Source organism: Cryptomeria japonica, chromosome 8 (genome assembly GCF_030272615.1).
Source record: "Cryptomeria japonica chromosome 8, Sugi_1.0, whole genome shotgun sequence".
NCBI lineage: Eukaryota > Viridiplantae > Streptophyta > Pinopsida > Cupressales > Cupressaceae > Cryptomeria > Cryptomeria japonica.
Genome location: NC_081412.1, coordinates 255,108,390 through 255,129,357, shown reverse-complemented (window position 1 = coordinate 255,129,357; position 20,968 = coordinate 255,108,390). Strand labels below are relative to the sequence as shown.

The window sequence follows — 20,968 nt, the reverse complement described above, 5'->3', positions numbered from 1 at the left end:
GGACACATCTCCTTAGTCAATTTGAAATGACCAGCCAAAGGTGTAGCAACTGCTTTTGCATTCTGCATGTTAAATCTTTTCAACACCTTTATATACTCACTTTGGGACAAAGTTAATGTTCTATTTTTCTTGTCCCGTGCAATCCTCATACCAAGGATTTGCTTAGGTGCACCCATATCCTTCATAGCAAATGACTTTGCTAATTTCTGTTTAAGTTCATTTATATGTTGCATGTTAGACCCAGCAACAAGCATGTCATCAACATAAAGTAACAGGATAATATAACTGCCATTATCCAATCTCTTAAAATAAACACAGTGATCAGAATGACATTTGTGGTAACTTTGTTCAACCATAAAACTATCAAATTTTAAATACCATTGTCGCGGTGCTTGCTTTAGGCCATACAGACTCTTCTTCAACCTGCACACTAACTCCTCCTTACCTTTGACCTCATATCCCTGTGGTTGTTGCATGTAGATTTTCTCCTCCAAATCCCCATGGAGAAAAGTTGTTTTAACATCTAGTTATTCAAGATGCAAGTCTTTTGCAGCCACGGGACTTAAAACAGTTCTAATTGAAGTCATTTTTACACTTGGAGAAAATATTTCATCAAAATCTATACTCTTTTTTTGTGCAAAACCTTTAACCACGAGTCTAGCCTTATATCTTTTATGTCCTCCATCCTCCTCCTTCAGCCTATAAACCCATTTATTTGGTAAGGCTCTTTTTCCTGCAGGTAATGGAACTAAGTCCCAAGTCTGATTCTTCATCAAGGAATCCATTTCCTCTTTCATGCCTAGCTCTCATTGCTGTTTAGCATCCACCTGCATTGCTTCTTCATATCCTTTTGTCTCACCAGAATCAGTTAATAAAATAGAATACAAAGAAGGAGAAAATCTTTCAGGAGGTCTGCTTAACCTCGTAGAACGTCTAACACTTGCAGGAGTTTGTGGGATATTTTGTTGTTGTTGAGCATCAGGTACCAATGGCATTTTATTTTCTGGAATCTCATCCAGCACCACATATTCCTTTTTGACTTGTTCATGCTTCTTTTCCTACATCTGTTCTTTATACATGACCTCGTTGAATATAACATCTCTACTAATTATTTTCTGATTTTCAAAATACCGATAACCAAAGTCATCCACATACCATATCCAATGAAGGTACATTTTTGAGATTTAGCATCAATGAAGGTACATTTTTGAGATTTAGCATCAAGCTTGGTTCTGTTTTCTTTATCAACATGGACAAAAGTTTCACAACCAAAGGTTTTTAGAAAAGAATAGTTCACCTTTTTACCAGTCCATGCCTCCTTTGGAATGCCACCATCCAAAGGATTTGAAAGTCCTCTATTTATCAAAAAAACAGCAGTATGTACAGCATCTGCCCAAAATTGTAGGGGCAGTCCAGCATGCAATCTCATGCTCCTTGCACGCTCCATGATAGTCATATTCATTCTCTCAGACACCATTTTCTTGTGGGGTTTCGTTCTCTCAGACACCATTTTCTTCTGGGGTTCCTCTAACACTTGCAGGAGTTTGTGGGATATTTTGTTGTTGTTGAGCATCGAGTACCAATGGCATTTTATTTTCTGGAATCTCATCCAGCACCACATATTCCTTTTTGACTTGTTCATGCTTCTTTTCCTGCATTTGTTCTTTATACATGACCTTCTTATTGAATATAACATCTCTACTTCTAATTATATTCTGATTTTCAAAATACCGATAACCAAAGTCATCCATACCATATCCAATGAAGGTACATTTTTGAGATTTAGCATCAAACTTGGTTCTGTTTTCTTTATCAACATGGACAAAAGCTTCACAACCAAAGGATTTTAGAAAAGAAAAGTTTACCTTTTTACCAATCCATGCCTCCTTTGGAATGCCACCATCCAAAGGATTTGAAGGTCCTCTATTTATCAAATAAACAACAGTATGTATAGCATCTGCCCAAAATTGTAGGGGCAGTCCAACATGCAATCTCATGCTCCTTGCACGCTCCATGATAGTCCTATTCATTCTCTCAAACACCATTTTCTTGTGGGGGAGTTCCTGGAATTGTTTTCTGCCTTCGGATTCCATGGAAAGAACAGTAATCTTCAAATTCTTTGCTACAATACTTGCCTCCATATTATCAGATTTGAGACACTTCAACTTTTTTCCTGTCTCATTCTCAACCAAAGCTTTCCATTTCTTAAAAGTTTCAAAAACATCTGATTTTTGTTTTAGGAAATATACCCATGTTTTTCTGGTTTCATCATCTATAAAAATAACATAATAACAAGAGCCACCAAGAGATGATACCTGAGCCAGTCCCCACACATCTGAATGCACAAGCTCTAATTTCTCACTCTTCTTCTCTTCCCAACCTTGAGAAATCCGACTCTTTTTTGTTTACCATAAACACAATTTTCACAAAATTCTAAATCAACCTGCTTCAATCCTGGCAACAAATTTTAAGAGTGAAGGATTTTCATCCCTTTCTCACTCATGTGCCCAAGTCTATGGTGCCACAGTTTTAAATTTGTCCTTGCAACATCTATTGTAGTTGTCCCTGCAACAACTTTTTCTGTAGTAGCTAAGGTGGAATAAGTATTACCAGTACAAAAAATACAATGTGCCTACCTTCTTTGCACCTTTAGCTACTACTAATGCACCTTTAGTGACCTTCCAGACATTGTCTATAAAGGTAACTATGCAGCCTTCACTGCCTAGTTGTCCTGCAGAAATTAAATTTCTTCTTAAATTAGGAACATGCCTTACCTCCTACAACAACCAGTCATTCCCATTCTGCAACTTGATCTTTATCTTGCCTTTTCCAACAATTTGGCAGGGCTCGTCATCACCCAAATATACCTGTCCAAAATCACCTTGAACATAATCTAGAAATATTTTTTATGGGGTGTGGCATAAAATGAAGCCCCTGAATCTATTACCCAAGAATCATTAACATTATCTAAACACAAAATCAAGGCATCTTGTAAAGTATTACTTGCAACATTAGCTTCCTTACTGTAATCTTCATTTTCGTCTCCTTGTTTGTTTTTTCGAGACCAGCAATCTTTCTTTAATTGTTCTAGCTTTCCGCAGTACCAGCAATCCTTTCTTCCTCTGGATTGAGAGCATCCTTTCTTTGACTTCCCTCGTGACTTCTCACGCCCAGGGCCTTTTCCTCTTTTCTTTGATCTTCCCCTGATCTCTACATTTAAAACAGTACCCGATGATGTTGAAGTCTCACCTGTGCTTTTCCGTCGCATTTCCTTGCTTAGGATAACACCAACAACATCATCAAATTTCAAAATATTTGAACCAGAGACAGAGTTACTTACAGCCATAACCAAGCTGTTCTAGCTTTCTGGCAAAGAACATAAAATTAAGAGAGCCAACCTCTTAATCAAAGTTAACTTTTACAGAAAACAATTAGCTGGTAAACTATATTAAATTCATTTAAATGATCTGCTACAGATCCTCCCTCACTCATTTTCATATTAAATAAACGCTTGATAAGAAATACCTTATTCGAAGTTGAGGGTTTCTCATACAATTTAGCCAATGCCGACATCAGATCTACAATCGTTGTAGCTTTTTTGATATATTGAATGCTACAGACGGCACAAGACACAACCGAATGGTTCCCAGTGCCTTTCTATCCAGAATATCCCAATCTTCATCTGACATCGCGATCGGTTTCTTTGATGTGGCCGCCACAGATCCTTTTGATACAGGTAATCCTCCATCTACATTTTCCATAACTGATAATTCTGGCCGTTGAACTTCTTGACCTTGAATTTGGTTTCTTCCATTACTCCCACTCAAATTTGAAAGTTGCTACCAATTTACAGAAATGCACGGCTCTAATACCAATTGTCAGGGTTTAGGCAGATCCAGAGCAAATACACATTAACAGTTATATGCAGATACAAACACAAAGATGAAAAAAAAATGCATAACACAGATAACACAGAGATTTAACGTGGTTCACCCAAGATGGGCTACATCCACCAAACACAGTCATCCAATCTTTTCTTATTATCCAGTAAATCAGTACATCATTACAATGCCTTATGCATTCCAGCCGCTTATAACATGTAATTTTAGGGCAACATACAAAGTTGGCTAACAAAGAATAACCCTAACCCTAAAGGCACATTCTCGTAATCTTCTTCCCGTACATGTATTCTCGTACTCTCGTATTCTCCTATTCTCATATTCGCGTAATGATGATCAGCCGGGATCCCCTATTGTCCTTTTCGAGGTTAGTTTGGGGAAGAATGTATATGATTTGACTAAGGATAATCCTGATGATGATGATGATGTTATCTCGACATTGAGAGAGTTTGATCGAGAGATGTGTCTCGATGATGGTGATGTGTCTCGATGATGGTATGGAGATGGCCGCTATTCCTGATTGGCTGATGAAGAGTATGGAGAAAAGTAAGAAAATGGTAGAGGCGCAGCCAATGGATGACATTGATGACTACTTAGCCAAGATCAACAAGGAAAAAGAACCAAAGAAAGCTAAGATTTGACGAAGGATGTTGCTACTCCCATGGATTTCCAGATTACTTTAGTTGCCCTTGGTCATACTACAAAAGAACAGGAATTCCAGGAAGTTGGTGATATTCTCAAGGCAATCAATGCAAGGTTAGACAAGGAGATAGAAAAGAAAGAGAAGTATGAAGAAGAAAATATCTGACTTCGAGAATACATTGCAGGGATAAGGCGTGAGAATCCTACCCTTATTTCCCCTATTGCAATTGATCATGGACTACATGCAGATTATGAGACAGCGAGAGATACACTCTCGAAAGTGGAGAAATGGATTGAAGATACGAAGAGACGGTCGGATGATTTCCTTACTCACTTTGTCTAGGCTTTTGACAGGACAATAGGGCTCATATTCAGGATACAGTATTTGGAGGGAGTTTGGGAAGAATTCCGACCTGTTCAGGAGAAGACTATTCCACGCCTCAGAGCCTTGAAGAAAATTCCTATGTCCACATTGATCAGAGAGAATATTGTGCACGATGGAGACAGATACGATTTCCATGGCTGGTATTGTTCATTGGCCATGAAGAAATCAACTTATGAGCACATAAAAAAGGATTGTGCAGAGATGGAAGGAACAATTCATGATATTCAGTCGAAGATCCTTGCCTCAATTGAGGAACTATTGGGAGTTGATGTCAATGAAGCCAATGGTTTACACTTAGCAAAATTGAGAGACAAAATGAAATTCATGTACTTCAATCAGTTGAACTCTTTGAAGAAGAGTCAGATGGATGACTTAGTGTCTTTGTTGATTCATGTTTACAATTCGCAGAAGCTCATGCCATATTGAGAGAACACCTTGGATGCTTGCTCCGATGCGTTGGACATGATTGATCTACAACAGGATACCTTACCCAACATTTCAATGGAAGAATTAGATTCTATATTCGCTAGATTCTTGGATTATGCTATGAGAGAAAGAGATGCAAGACGGAATCTTCTAGAAGATTCCCTATTTGATGACTAGGTGTCTTTCTATTGGGCCATATGTTGGTGGCTCCATTTTTTATGTAAACCCTAATTAGGGCAACTGTAGGGTTGTGTTGGCATGATCTTGGCCCTTGATTTTGATTTAATCTTGGCCATCGATTTTGTATGAGACTCAATATATACCCCATTGCCTCTCATTTGTAAGAGAGATTTTTTAGAATTGTTGGTAGATGTTGCAGATTTGAATACAAATCATTCTTCGAATTGATGGTGATTTTTGTTTAAGTGTTGTCTTGCATTCAAGATTCTCAATTCCTCCAATTTAGTTTAGAATTTGCTTTCAAGTTTGTTAGATTGAATGAAAGAATTTGTTGAATGTATTTGTGTGGAATCCATTTATCCATACCACTAGCCTCTTGTTGATTGTAAGTGTGTCTTGCGTGGTCAACTGGAAGTTTATGCAAGCTTAACTTCGATTATTATACGTCCATTGTTATGCATCAACTTGGATGTTATCAATGTTTGATGGTAGTAATTTGAAAATCTATGAAATACACCTTAGATGGTTGCACTAAGCTGGTGTCAAAATCTATTTGACTTGATGGTGAGACCTTGCCTAGTTTGATTCCACTGAATTTGTTCACCACTTCTTGCATTCTAGGCTTTAGAATAGAATTCATGAACCCTATTCCTTTTGTCTTTTTTTTTAAAAGTCTTGTTAGAATTGAGTCAAGAGCTTCATTGTTAAATCCTAAGTTATCAGCACACCCATTCCATATTCATTATACGCGAAGTTGATTCGAACAATTGTGTAAGTCCCCAAGTGAAAACTATTGAGTTACCCACTCCTCAAGACCTATTTGTAAAAACCTTGAAATCATTTTAGTTGATCTTACCCTTAGCATATCAGGTGATTTTGTTCAAGAAAGGGTAAAGTACTTTGGTATTTTATTCTGATGCTTGCATGTGCATAAAACACACATCAACAGGTCCTTCACTGTATAGATCAATCATCAAATCATTCCATGAAACTGTCCAAGTTTCAATCATCAAACCATTCTTCTTTAGGGATTGATTTTCTATTCTCTTTTCTTCCATATTAACATGGTTAGATGGCAGCTGGGGATTGGGAGCAACTTGTTCAAATTCTTGAGTCGATCTATGTGGAGGGACTTCTCCCAGGCCATGTGTGTGGGTGTAAGGAAAAGTGCATACACATTCATTCTACCACCTTTACCACCACTTTGAGGGCATGCCATTAAATGCATAGTCCCTAATTTGACCTATTAGGCATAGTGACTCCTAACCCCAAAACCAACAACTATCCAACCACACTAAAAATCACCTGGTCTGGATCAATATTAGATAATATTATACGCATGCAGGTATGAAATGCAAAAAAGAGAAATATGCATAGATGAACAATAGAATGAATCAGTTATCCCTTAGGCACAGAGCGGGCAGAATTTACCAACACCAATTGGGAATTTTGCCATGTTCAGCAATCACCTCATGTAATGGTTAGAAGAGGCCTATGATCAGGAAGGCATTCTAAATAAGAAAATAGTTTTTATGCCTTTGTTGAAATAAATATATCTTCCTGTTAAACATATTGTCCCATATTTTCTCAACTAAACAAAGATGGCCACCAGCTAATAACTGAGAAAAGGAAACACCCTGCCCCATGAGAAATATTGGTTAAGCATTCAAAACCCACGACCTTAAGAAACAATCATCAGCAATGAAGTTGCAATCTCTTATTCTACAGTATGAAACATGACTAGAATGATAATAAATGAAAAGAATTTGAATGTCTACATATCTGGATATATTTCCTGGCCTGGCTATAATTATCTCACAGGAGTCAATCACTAGTTTCCTACAATACCGATAATTGCAAAGCTCAAGTCCTAAGAAGAGACATGAATTTCCGTGATAAAAAGTATATCTTCGAGAAAATCCATAGACACGAAAGCATAGCATCAAATTTTCATGCGATATTCTCTAGGATTCAGAGGTACCTACCACCTAAATTGATAAAAAAAAACCAATGCATCAAATAACACAAAGGAACTGTACACGCTTTCAAAAGTAAAGGCGTATAACTATATTTAATAACCCATTCTAAGACGTATTTCAGCTCATCTCCTTTTGGGTTCCTTAAACATTAGCAAGACAAAAGCTTCAACGAAAGAAGAAATAATAACAGCACCATCACGGTACAAATATAATTTTTTCGAAAGCCCACTACATTTACAGTTATTACAAAATATGCATAAAAGGGGCATTAAGGCATAGCATACCATCAATGCCATCAGCTCAGACTGCAACCTGTCAAAGAAACACAAAAAGAAAGTTCATCAAAACCCCAACCTGCAATTGCTTTCACCCTACCATTAGCCCTATTTGTCTGTTACTGAAATAGATCATCAAACCCCACCCTGCAAATAATTTTTACATCATGATACACACCATAAACTATCCTGGTCTCAACTACTAAATTCCCATTAGGTGCTTCACAACTTATAACTTGCAAACACAAAAGTAGTATAAAACCCATCCAAAGTGAGCCAAAAAGTAAGTTATACACCCAGGATTAACCTCACCGTTCGCTCACACCTAATTATATGCAATGCTCTATTGGAACAAACCAAATGACACAAATTTTTATCAATCTGAAAGCAATCAAAACAACAGACGCCCATTTAAGATTTTCATTGAAACAAAACGCAAAACCACATACCCAATTAAAACTTTACCTAAATCAATCGAAAGAACAGACACCCAATTAAACTTTTACCCAAATCAACTCAAACAACATAAGACCAAGCCTTTTAATCCAAACCATCCAAAATAACAGAAACCCTACATCTAAAGCATATCAGCAACGAAGTGGAAAATAAAAAAACCCTAACCTTCGTGATGCAGCACGGCTATCGATGGGCTTGGCCATTGCTTGGGTTTGTTCAGAAGCGGCCTGTGCACTGGGCATTATGCGCGTATTCGCAGTACTGTATTCGAACTTTTTTTCACACCCACAGATCACAGAAAAACCAACCAACGAAACAAATCTCAATGGCAATGTGGAAAATTATAATTAATCATCCGCAGAGCCACGCAAGTAAAATAACTGTACAGCTTGCTTTTATAAAACTGTATGTGCAGGAAAAGTGATCACTAAAATGTATTTATTAATCATCGACGGACTTCAGAAGCAATTGCATTGCCGTTAGCTGTGCTGTTTGGAGTCCACGATATGAACGTTTGAATTCGATTGGCTCAATTTAACGGCTAGGAAAATATGTCGATCCTACTTTTTTTCGAAATTTGGGAATTTTTTGTTTTTTTATAATATATAATTTAAATAATGTGTCTTTAATGAAAGTTTTAAAATACTATTTTTTAATATAGATTGTGTGTGGTGTTGAGGAGTTTGGTGATTTGAATAAATTCATATATTATGCTTCTCGATTCCGCTGTGTAGAATTTTTTGTAATATATGAATTCAAGTGTGATTCAAAACATTGATATAGAAAAACATTCTACACAACTAAATTCAGAAGCATAATATATGAATTCGGCATGGAAATTCAGCATGGACTCTGGACTCTTATCTCTTTAATTGATTTGAATAAATTTTTCAAAGTTAAAAAAGTACATGTTTTCTTTGATAAAAGGTTTTTACCGCAAGAATATAGAATTGATAAATATTTTACAGAGTGAAATCGAGAAAAAATTTCATACAATATAGAATAGATTAAAAATAGAAACCTTTAATAGAATGAATGATAATTTTAGTTAAATATATATCTTATTTTTTGTTTTTCCTTATATTTTATCTACTCTTCTATATGAATATTTTATCGATGGATAGTCTTTCCCTAGCTCGCACAGGTACCCAGGGTACGAGCTGCTAGTCGCTCGGCTAGGTCATGGGGATACGTCCTACGTATAAAAAAATATTTTATCGATGGATAGTTGTTTATACGAATTTCTCAAAGTGAGAGTGGTAGATATTATTGGCATTCAACCCCATGCTTTCAAGTATCATTCTCTTATTTTCTTTTCAAGATGAAAGACAAAGTTTATTTTACCATTGTTTTGATGTCAAACAATAATACAAGAGTTCTAATAACTAGAATACCTATATTTTGAAAAATTTATGTAAAACTATAGATATATTTCATATTTGTTCATTATTTCACTTCAACAATTATTATATTGCTACATTATAATTGATATTAAGTCATTATTATATTATGCTATTGTAATTGATACTAAATTATTATTATTATTATTATATATAATTATATTTTAATATATTAATATTATAATTATATTTCTATTAAACTCTATACAAAAGCAAAAAAGTTTTAAAACTAAATTTTTATTATTATATTATTATATTTTTACAAACTCTTTACAAAAACAAAAAAGCTATGGAGACTAAATTATTGTTATTATTATTATATTATCATATCATTAGATTTTTATTTTATATTTGTTCTTATTGTTATCCTTAGAAAAAAATGGATTTTATTTACACACTTTCAATCAACATGCTCCCATTGAAATACAGCAGACAAAAATGAATTTAACTTTAAAGGAAAAGGAAAGGTAAAAAATATACCAAGATATTGGGTTCCCTTTTGGGCATATTTTTGCACACATTTGTTCAACGAAAGTTGGATTAGTCAAATTGAAACACAAAACCATAACTAATCTAATGTATACACCTAAAAATGGTCTGAAGATAATCAATTAAATAAGGAATTATTTAGTTAATCTCCCTTCCCAATTTAATTGAATTCACTAAGCAATTTGATTATATTTCCCTTTTCATCTACTTATTAATAAATATAAGGATTTATTAAATGGGTTCATTTCATTTCACCCCTTTAATTAATTAATTCCCTCCACCAAAATCATTTCTTCTAAATCTCCTAATTAATTAAAACAATTCAAATTTATGAGTTGTTGAGATTAATTAGTCATTTTCCTAATATTTGAATTTCTAAATTCAAATTATCCTAACTTCTACCACTCCTAAACCTAACCATTCCTAAACCTAACCCATTCTACCTACCACCTTGTCCCCTTTCATCCAACATCTTCTAGAACTTTTGTGACACTTGTCACTAAGTGTTCCCTTTGATCCAACTCCCTTTGCCAACTTCCTCCAATTTAACCATTGATATCTTTAGATCAATCTCAACCGTTGATTCATGCCAACTCACCCCTAGCCTTGGGAAATCCTATAAATAGACCCTATTTTGGAGATCAAATGGCCAATTTACGAATTCATGCCAATTCACATTCATTTGGTCCCAATTTGATTTCATCATTTGCATTGTTACTATAGGCATCTAGCTTATAGTTTATCATTATTAGCAATGTTATCATGCTCAATTTAGCTTAAATCTTAACTTAATCATGCTAGGATAATCAATCATTCATATAGCTTAATCATGCTATTCTTGCTAGATCATGCATTTTCAGCATTCAAATCCTCCATCGAAGTGTAGTCAAGTCACTGGAATTTGCATACTAAGATCTAAGAGCAAAATTCATACTCGCATTTACTAGGAGGCAATAAGTCGATTAGCTATGGTTTTGTGTTTCATTGATTATATCTTCTAACCATTGCTTGTAATGATTTATTGAGTGCATTGTGGTTGTAGGTATAGGTACACTTCACAGAGCACGACAGTTATCCTTAGAAAAAAATGGATTTTATTTACACACTTTCAATCAACATGCTCCCATTGAAATACAACAGACAAAAATGAATTTAACTTTAAAGGAAAAGGAAAGGTAAAAAATATACCAAGATATTGGGTTCCCTTTTGGGCATATTTTTGCACACATTTGTTCAACGAAAGTTGGATTAGTCAAAATTTGGAATGCGAAAGCCCTCAAATTTTGGTCTTCGGATATAAGTGTCCAACGGATTACTTGTTAAGGCTTTGTCTTTGATCTCGATGGGCACGACTCAACGGAAGTTGGATTAGTCAAAATTTGGAATGTGAAAGCCCTCAAATTTTGGTCTTTAGATATAAGTGTTTAATGGATCACCTATTAAGGCTTTGTCTTTGACCTCGATGGGCATGGCTCAACAAAAGTTGGATTAGTCAAAATTTGGAATGTGAAAGCCCTCAAAATTTGGTCTTCAGATATAAGTGTCCAATTGGATTACCTATAAGGCTTTGTCTTTGACCTCGATGGGAATGACTCAACAGAAGTTGGATTAATCAAAATTTGGAATGTGAAAGCCCTCAAAATTTGGTCTTCAGATATAAGTGTCCAACGAATTACCTGTTAAGGCTTTGTCTTTGACCTCAATGTGCACGGATGATAAATCTCAGCAAACATTGCCATCACATTCCCTCAATGGGCACGGATAATAAATCTCAACAAACATTGTTAGCCCTTTCCCTTAATGGGCACAGATAATAAATATTGACAAACATTGTCAACCCTTTCCATAAGATCTACTGGAATTCCATGGTTTACAACTTGGAAAAATCCCCATACTTTGCATGCCTTTCTAAATTTAGCAAGAAGGGGGGATGATCTCGAAGTTGACTCACATCTTCAGTATCTAAGTCTTGTGGAGATTCAAAGATGTCAATGAGAGGGAGATTAAATTCAAATACAATGGATAAAGGCATTATGTATTTTATTGCAATAACACAGGTGTGGATGTGAAGTGTTTAATAGATTGAAGTTACATTAAATTTTGTAAAGTAGTGTTCATAAGAATCAACAACACATTTTGTAGTTGTTTAACATTTTAATTATTTAATTTAATATTATTTTATTAATTTTAAAATAAAGGAAGTGGATGTAAAAACCAATTGTAATTGGTTTTTGCATAATATTTAATTTGATCTTTAACATTATACTTACGATGCATAAAAATGGAACCAAGTAGCTAAGACCTAATCTCACTCTCATGTACACACATTGGAATACGAAATATCCTAGGGAGATATCTCACTTTGACTACTTCTTGTAGAGGAGAGAGAGAGTCAAGGAATATCTCATAGGGTTTTTATTCCTTTGTTGTAATATAGAGGTGTACAAAATATGATGCAATAACCAACTATGCTAGGAGATGAACAATGAAGTCAACATAAACTGATAATGCAAAATCTAATTGAGCTAAAACTGAGAGAAATTGAACACAAAGCAGGGAGGGGAATCCAGATGTGCACCTGTGCCTGAAATTTGGAGCCGATTGGGTAGGACCAAGGCATTGGGTGCCTTGGTCCCTCATACTGCAAGAGGCTGAAACTGTTGGATCTAGGATTTTGAAGACTTGAAATGCAGAACTGCCAAAAAATGTTGAAAAACCTAGAGGACCAGGGCGCCATGCCTTATTCCTGGGAGGACCAAGGTGCTACACCCTATTCCTTGAAGACTAAGGTCAAATTCTAAGGCTAGATCTGTATTTGTGTGTTTTATCGGTCTCGAAAGTCATTCATACGTCAGGTTCCTATACCTGCACCTGCAACTTGAAAAAGGGTGTCTAGGTGGCTATATAGAGTTTTGCCTTAGTCAAACCCCTTATTTTGGAGGTTTCCACCTCTACAAATAGCCGATAATGTATTGAAAATGTGTGTACAGGAATCTTGTGTGTATGCAAGATCCTAAATGAACAAGAAAGTAGATCTAGAGTTCTATCCTACGGTTTGGAGAGTAAACCCTAAATGAGTGTAAATGTAAATGTGAATGCTTCAAATCACAAATGCAATAATGGATCTAAATCGTGAATGTAAATCTAAAAATGAATATTATGAATCTCATACAAAGACATGAAAATAACATGAAATCATGCCAAACCCTAAGGGAGAGGTACAAGTCAATCAACAATTGGTGATCTCCTATTATTCTTCAATATCTCCAAAGCTCCTAATTGATGTTGAAAATGATTGATGAATTCTTGATTTGTTGATTGTAGACTCCACATAACCTGCACTTTCACTTCATAAGAGGCTCCTTCAATTGCTAGTAGATTGGATCCTTCAAATGAGGAAAGGAAAGGCTATATCTATGAAACCCTAACTTTGTTTTGAGTCATAGGCCAACCTAGAAATAATAGTTCCCACCAATCTCTTGGATTTTAATATTAAAATATCACCAAAACATGCTTCCAAAATTCGAGGAGAAAAAGTACTCGAGACCAAGTAGGTAGCTACTTGGTCCGAACACACGGTCTGACCAAATTTTTGCCAAATTTTTGGGGAAGCAAGATATTGTGATTTTAAAGTCAATTCCAAGAATATATGAGAATTTGAGATGTGTAGATATGCGAAATCGAGCATTGAGGGTCAAAATAGGACATAGTCAGGGTATTTGATGAAATGTTTTATTGAAGGAATAAAATAAAAAGGGGCACACTTAATGTAAAGGGCTCAATTTTATGATGTATAGAGTGATGAAGGAAGACATTAGATTAAATTTGATTAATTAATTAAATTCTTAAAGGGAATTTTTAAATGTAAGATGCAAAAACACTAAGGCAAGTGCTAACCTAAGTGTGGAATTATACCACCTAATTAAGGGTGTATAATTTACGATGCAACATTTACCCCCCACTTTAGCGGTCATATGACACTATGTGCATATGCAAGCTAAAGTGTAGAAAAGTAAACATTCATGAAAAAGGATATATCTATAAAGTGTCAGACGAATCCCCTAGCGATATCTGCATTACACTGTTAGGAACCGCACCCTACAAAACCACTTGTTAGATAAAATCACAAAATCACCTAATGCTTACTATGAAAGTGATGAAATTCACAGGTAGCTATATGCCCCCCTATTTTGGCTTGCTAATTAGTGAGGTGAAACAGGGTATCATGTTTACCATAGCGAATTGTGAAAAGAGGTGATGAAAAATGCTCACAACGAAGCTTGATACAAGATCGAAGTGCATCATGGAACATTTGGTAAGAAAGAGAACTGAACCCAATTCCAACACAACCAAGAGTATCCGGATTGGAGCTCTCTAACACAAGATGAAAGATTAAGTGGAAAAGAAATGCAAAATTAGGGTTTAGAAAAGAATTTCCTTTTAAATTTTGAAAAAGGAGGAAGACATCATTATTCAAATACATCTGCCTTTGAGAATAGAGGGGATCTTTGATAAAGATAACATCTTGAAGGAGGAGGAGGAGGAAAATAAGAATACAAACCTTCTCCAATATTTAGGAAAAGAGGATTCTTAGCGGAGGATTGCACACTTTCACTAAGGAGAGATTGTTCATGAAATATGTATCATTTCGAACAGATAATAGGTCCTAGATAAGGAAGACACAAATTCTGTGCAGGAAATGACACTAAATGAAAAATACCACTCAATAAAGGAAAAGTGGATCTTTAGAAAAAGAGAGAAGATTGAAATATCACCCTTGCCCCCAAGAATAGAGACAGGGACATTAAAGAGAGATCATTTATAAAAGAAACATTCTTCTAAAAGAAGGAAAGAGATCCTCATCAAGGATATGCACGTTCACAACATAGAAGAGTTCCTTATAAAAGATACCACCCAATGAAGAAAATAATTTGATGCATGATTAAAGACTTCCCACACTAAGGAAGAGGTCCAATTAAGGATATGTACTAAAGATCCTTATTAGGAATACTTATTCCAATATGAGATAGGGAGTTCCCAATAGGAATATACACCTCTACAATCAATAAGAAATCCTTATAGAAGACGCTGGTTCACAAAGGGAAAGTTTTAACCTTAAGAAGGAGAGATGTTTGAAATCACTCCTGTCCCACACACATAGAGACAAGAGATGGGACAAAAATGGGCTATTATGTTGCTTCCAAAGTATGATTGCATGTAAAATTGTACTATCATGAATGACAATGAGCCCCCAATAAGTGAGCTACCAATGTCACATAATAATGAGCAACATAATAGCCACTAATGTTATTTGAAGATATGACATATTAGATGAAGAATTTGATTATGAAATGTTAAATTCTCTACCATCTATGAGATTAAAAACATGTATAAGATGATAAATATTGAAGCTTGATCAAGAGAGTAGTTTGTATGAGAAGAATAGGTAGCTAAGTCATGTTCCTCTTGAACATAATAAGCCTTAGGAGAGGGATAAGTATAATTCATTAGGACCTTAATTCTATAAGAGAGGATATTAGAATGAATAGAAGATAAGGCCTCATAAGTGGGATTGGAAATCTGTTGAGGAGATTCATAAAGAGAGTTGTCAATCACCATGATTTCCTTATGAGTGGGATGAGTATTGAGAGATGTAGAGGATGATCCAATTGAGGTGAAGTCATTATCACTACTAGATATAGCATTCACATTGAGATGTGGTCTCTTAGATGCTTTGGTGGGCTTTGAGGGATTATATCCAAGTCCAAATGAAGATTAACATATGTTATTTTATAAAGGAACCTTAATTCCTTGTTCATTGGCGCCACAACCATTGTCGTGATATCCACTCTTAGCTAAAATGTGAAAACCTGGACCATAAAAGGATGCCATATAAGAAAGAGATGGTGGGGCCTCATAGGTCTCAATGCCATAATTAGATGATGAAGAAGAAAATTTTGAAGAATTGTTTGAATTAGAGGCAGCCACAAAATTGTTACTTAATTGTTTAGACAAAGTGGGTTTTATCTTTCTCCTTCTCAATTTTAGATCCTTTCCAAGAGACTCTATATTCTCCCACATAAGTAGGGTTAAAGTCTAGAGATCCCGAACTATCATCTGAGAGTACTCCTTTGGGAGAAAAGATATCTTTGGGAGAGGATTTAGATTGAGTAGAATCCTTTTTGGGAGTCGTGGAATCACTGAAGGGAATAGGGGTATTCAAGGAAATAGGCATACTTGAAGATGTAGGAATATTTGAATAAGGATTAGAAGTGGTTGAACAAGAATATGAGGTTTGCAGTGAGACTTGTAAATTTGTATCAATGTACAAAGTATACATCTTATTGTTATAAATGAACTTGACGTTGCGATGAAGAGTAGAAGGGACAAATTGCATATTATGAAGCCAAGGTCGCCCTAATAGAAGATTGTAGGTAAAATTATCGAGCATGACATGAATAGGTGTAGGAAAAATAATAGGTCCCACCTTAATAGGGAAGTTTATATTACCTAAAGAAGATCTAGCAACATTATCAAAGCCATAAATAGTAAGAGAATCTGGTTTAATAAGAGATGTATCCACATTGATCTTATGCAATAATTTAATGCTACAAACATTAAGGCCAGAGCCATTGTCAACAAGGGTTTTGCTTATAGAATTACCATTGATAAGGACAACAATCATAATAGGACCATATTGATGTTGGATATCATGAGAAGGCAACTCATCTTGTGTGAATACAATTTTAGCTTTGGGTGTTGTCATGGAGTCAATCAAAGAAGCCATATTATTATGTGTCGTTGCAGGTGGGACATCTAAGTTTTTTAAATCATCTTGTAACATTCCATGATGAGTGGATTAATTTTGAATCAAATCCAAAAGATATATCTTGGCAGGAGTAGCTTTAAGTTGTTCAATAAGATCATACTCCCTACTAAGAGTTTGTGATATATGAGGTGCTGGTGGAGGAATAGGTTGAGAAGTAGGAAGTGAAGAAGGAATAACCAGAGGAGGACCAAGTTGTCTATTGTTCTATGTATTATATGTGTGAGAAACCACATTGTAATTCTCTCAGGTGATTTGTTTATCATACTAATAAGGGCTCTTAGTAGGATAACCTCCTTGCATAGTAATAATTGGTTTGTTAGGGGTGTAAAAGAAGTCATTACTATAAACACCTTGAACCACAAAGAGAGGCTTGTTTAGGGGTTGAGAATTTGGAGAAGGACTAGCACCTTGAACTATGAAGAGGGTTTTATTAGGTGTTTCATAGCCATTCACGTGTATCATATTAATCAAATATGGATTAGGAATATCAAACCCTTGTGACCTAAGATCATTCTCTTGTTCCAAGGTGTCCTTATGAATTTTAGAAGAAGGATAAACACAATTCGTATGATAAAGATTATTGAAAGAAGTGTTGATAGTTTCTTCCTGCACCAAAATGTTATCATGGATAGGATCAATTTTGGGAGATAGACTAGAAGTAGGCATTAATATTTCATCTCTAGAGATAAAGTTATTGAAAGAGGGTACAATGTTAGTAGGAAAGATCATATCATCCTCTATCACCAAAGGATATACATGGGAGAGGGACTCTCTAGGAGAAGGACCAACATGACTCTTCAAAGTTTCATCCTTGAGAGGAAGATCTTTGAAAGAGATATTAATAATCTCTTCTTGATCTAGGGTATCCTTATGAGTAGGACCAAGTTTGGGAAGGCGGAGAGCATTATGTATCAATGTTTCATCCTTGGAGGGAGGTTTATTGAAATGAATAGAAGGTGGGGTGTTATTAAGGGAGTTGTCAATCATATCACCCTCTTTTATCATGATGACATCTTATTTGGCCAAGGTATTCTTACGAGGGAGAGACATAGTAAGATAGTAACCAACATCATTCTTCAAAGGCACACCCCAAAGAGGGAGATCATTGAGAGCGGTGCTAAAAATGTCTTTTTGCACAATGATGTCCCCATTGTTAAGGCCAATTTTGGGAGAGGTAAGCACATCATTTATTAATGCTCCATACTTAGAAGGGAGAGAATTAATACATGTGTTGTTGAAATCATCCTCTTGCCTCAAAATGTCTTTAATAGGATCCTTAGAGGAGAGAGAATTTAGGAAATTACTTATAATTTCTCTTCTTCTTCCAACTATCTTTATTATTAAGACAATATTTAGGAAAAGGACCAGCATAACTTATTAATGCTTCATCTCTAGTAGGAAATTTATTCAAATCAAAAGAGGGTTTGCTATAATTAGAAAAAGTAGGGACAATACCATCTTCTTGCACCACATGGTCCGCGTGGGGGAAGTACTTTTTAGGAGAAAAATGAACATCATTCTTCAAAGATTCATACTTAGGAAGGAGATATTTAAAAGACGTGTTCATAACCTCTTGTTGCACTAATGTGCCCCCATTGGTAAGACCAAATTCGGGAGAAGATAATCAATGTCCATCAACACTTTTTCTTTAAGAGAAGTATCATGTATGGAAGGCAGGGTAACCTTAAGAAGGGTGTTTATGATATCATCCTCTTCTTCTAAGATAGTATCATAGGAGAGGCACATTTTGGGAGAATTATCAACATCATTCTTCAAATCTTCATCCTTAGAACATGAGAGAGTTTTGAAGGACTTGTTAACAACTCTTCTTTGCACTAAAATATTTTCATGAATAGGAGGATCTTTAAGAGGGGTAAATTGAAACAAGGGAGGCTAACCCATTACCACATCTATGAAATGAAGGCATTATGCCAACAATTTTTCAACATAGAGAATAATGTTCAATGATGTTTTCACCAATGCAAGCACCCTAAATTTATGTAATTTGATAAGATCTAAGAGTTCAAAATGTTCCCAAATCAAATAATTAATCCGAATTAAGCAATGCACAAGTTCAATTTTGAATTTAAAATTTAGGATTTTAGTGAAATTAACCTCAAATTTTTTAAAAAAAATTGCAAGGAAATCAAACTTGTGAATGAAAATTTGAATTTAAAATTGCATTAATACTTAGATCTAAGAACATAAATCAGAATTAAAGGTATTCATGTCAAGTTCACCAAAATGTGATGCATAAAAATGGAACCAAGTAGCTAAGACCTAATCTTACTCTCATGTACACACATTGGAATACGAAAGAGCCTAGGGAGATATCTCACTTTAACTTCTTATAGAGGAGAGAGAGTCAAGGAATATCTCTTAGGGTTTCTATTCCTTTGTTGTAATATAGAGGAGGTGTACAAAATATGATGCAATAACCAACTATGCTAGGAGATAAACAATGAAGTCAACATAAAATGATAATGCAGAATATGATTGACTGAAATTGAGAAACTAAACATAGAGCAGGGAGGGGAATCTAGATATGCACCTATGCCTAAAATTTGGAGCTAATTGGGTAGGACCAGGGCATTGGGCACCTTGGTCCCTGATATTGTAGGAGGCTAAAATTGTTGGATCTGGGATTTTGAAGACCTAAAATGCAGAATTGCCAAAAAATGTTGAAAAACCCAAAGGACCAGGGAGCTACACCCTCATCCTAGGAGGACCAGGGTGCCACACCCTAGTCCATAAAGACTGAGGTCAAATTCTGAGGTTGCATTTGTATCTGTGTGTTATGTCGGTCTTGAAAGTTGTGCATGAGTTGGGTTCTTGTACCTGCACCTACAACTTGAAAAAGGGTGTCTAGGTGGCTATATAAGGTTTTGCCTTAGTCAAAACCCTTGTTTTGGTGGCTTCCACCTCCACATATAGTAGATAATGTATTGAAAATGTGTGTACAGGAATCTCGTGTCTATGCAAGATCCTAAATGAACAAGAAAGTAGATCTAGAGTTCTACCCTACGCTTTGGAGAGTAAACCCTAAATGAATGTAAATGTAACTGCAAATGATTCAAATCACAAATGAAATAATAGATCTAAAACATGAATGTAAATCTAAAAATGAATGTTATGAAGCTCATACAAAGACATGAAAATAACATGAAACCATGCCAAACCCTGAGGGAGAGGTACAAGCCAATCAACAATCGGTGATCTCCTACTATTCTTCAATGTCTCCAAAGCTCCTAATTGATGTTGAAAATGATTGATAAATTATTGATGAATGCTTGATTTGTTGATTGTAGACTCCACATAACCTACACTTTCACTTCATAAGAGGTTCCTTCAATTGCTAGTAGATCAGTTCCTTCAAATGAGGAAAGGAAATGCTATATTTATGAAACTAGCTACCTACTTGGTCCGAACACACGGTCCGACCAAATTTTTGCCAAATTTTCAAGGAAGCAAGATATTGTGATTTTAAAGTCAATTACAGGAGTATATGGGAACTTGAGATGTCTAGATATGCGAAATCGGGTCTTGAAGGTCAAAATGGGACATAATTAGGGTATTTGATGAAATGATTTATTGAAGGAATAAAATAAAAAGGGGCACACTTAATGTAAAGGGCCCAATTTTATGATGTGTAGAGTGATGAAAGAAGACATTAGATTAAATTAAATTAATTAATTAAATACTTAAACAAAAATTTTAAATATAAGATGAAAACACACTAAGGTGGGTGCTAACCTAAGTGTGGAATTGTACCACCCAATTAAGGGTGTACAATTTATGATGATACAATATTTTACAATAATCTTGAACTTCTTATCATCTTATGTTAAATTAAATCTTTCATTTGTAACAATGTTAGTCTATTTTACCAAATTATTTTACCTCTATTAGATCTCACTAGTGATTGTGTTCTCTAGTTTGAAATTAAAAATTCATCATTTTTTTAGGCACCTAAATATTTTGTAAGTGTACCTAGTCCTAGATTGTATC

At 35.2% G+C, this 20,968-nt stretch overlaps 1 protein-coding gene across 1 annotated transcript in view; it reads right to left on the bottom strand.

Moving 5' to 3' along the window:
- The window catches only part of LOC131059988 (uncharacterized), a 29,296-nt gene extending 20,628 nt beyond the window's left edge, over positions 1-8,668 (bottom strand). Inside the window, exons 1-2 of the mRNA XM_057993059.2 lie at positions 8,408-8,668; positions 7,796-7,823 (exon numbers count right to left, since the gene is read on the bottom strand). Coding sequence (XP_057849042.2) covers positions 7,796-7,823; positions 8,408-8,484 — 105 coding nt within the window. The 5' untranslated portion in view covers positions 8,485-8,668. The remainder of the gene's footprint in view (positions 1-7,795; positions 7,824-8,407) is intronic.
- Positions 8,669-20,968: the final 12,300 nt, after the last annotated feature.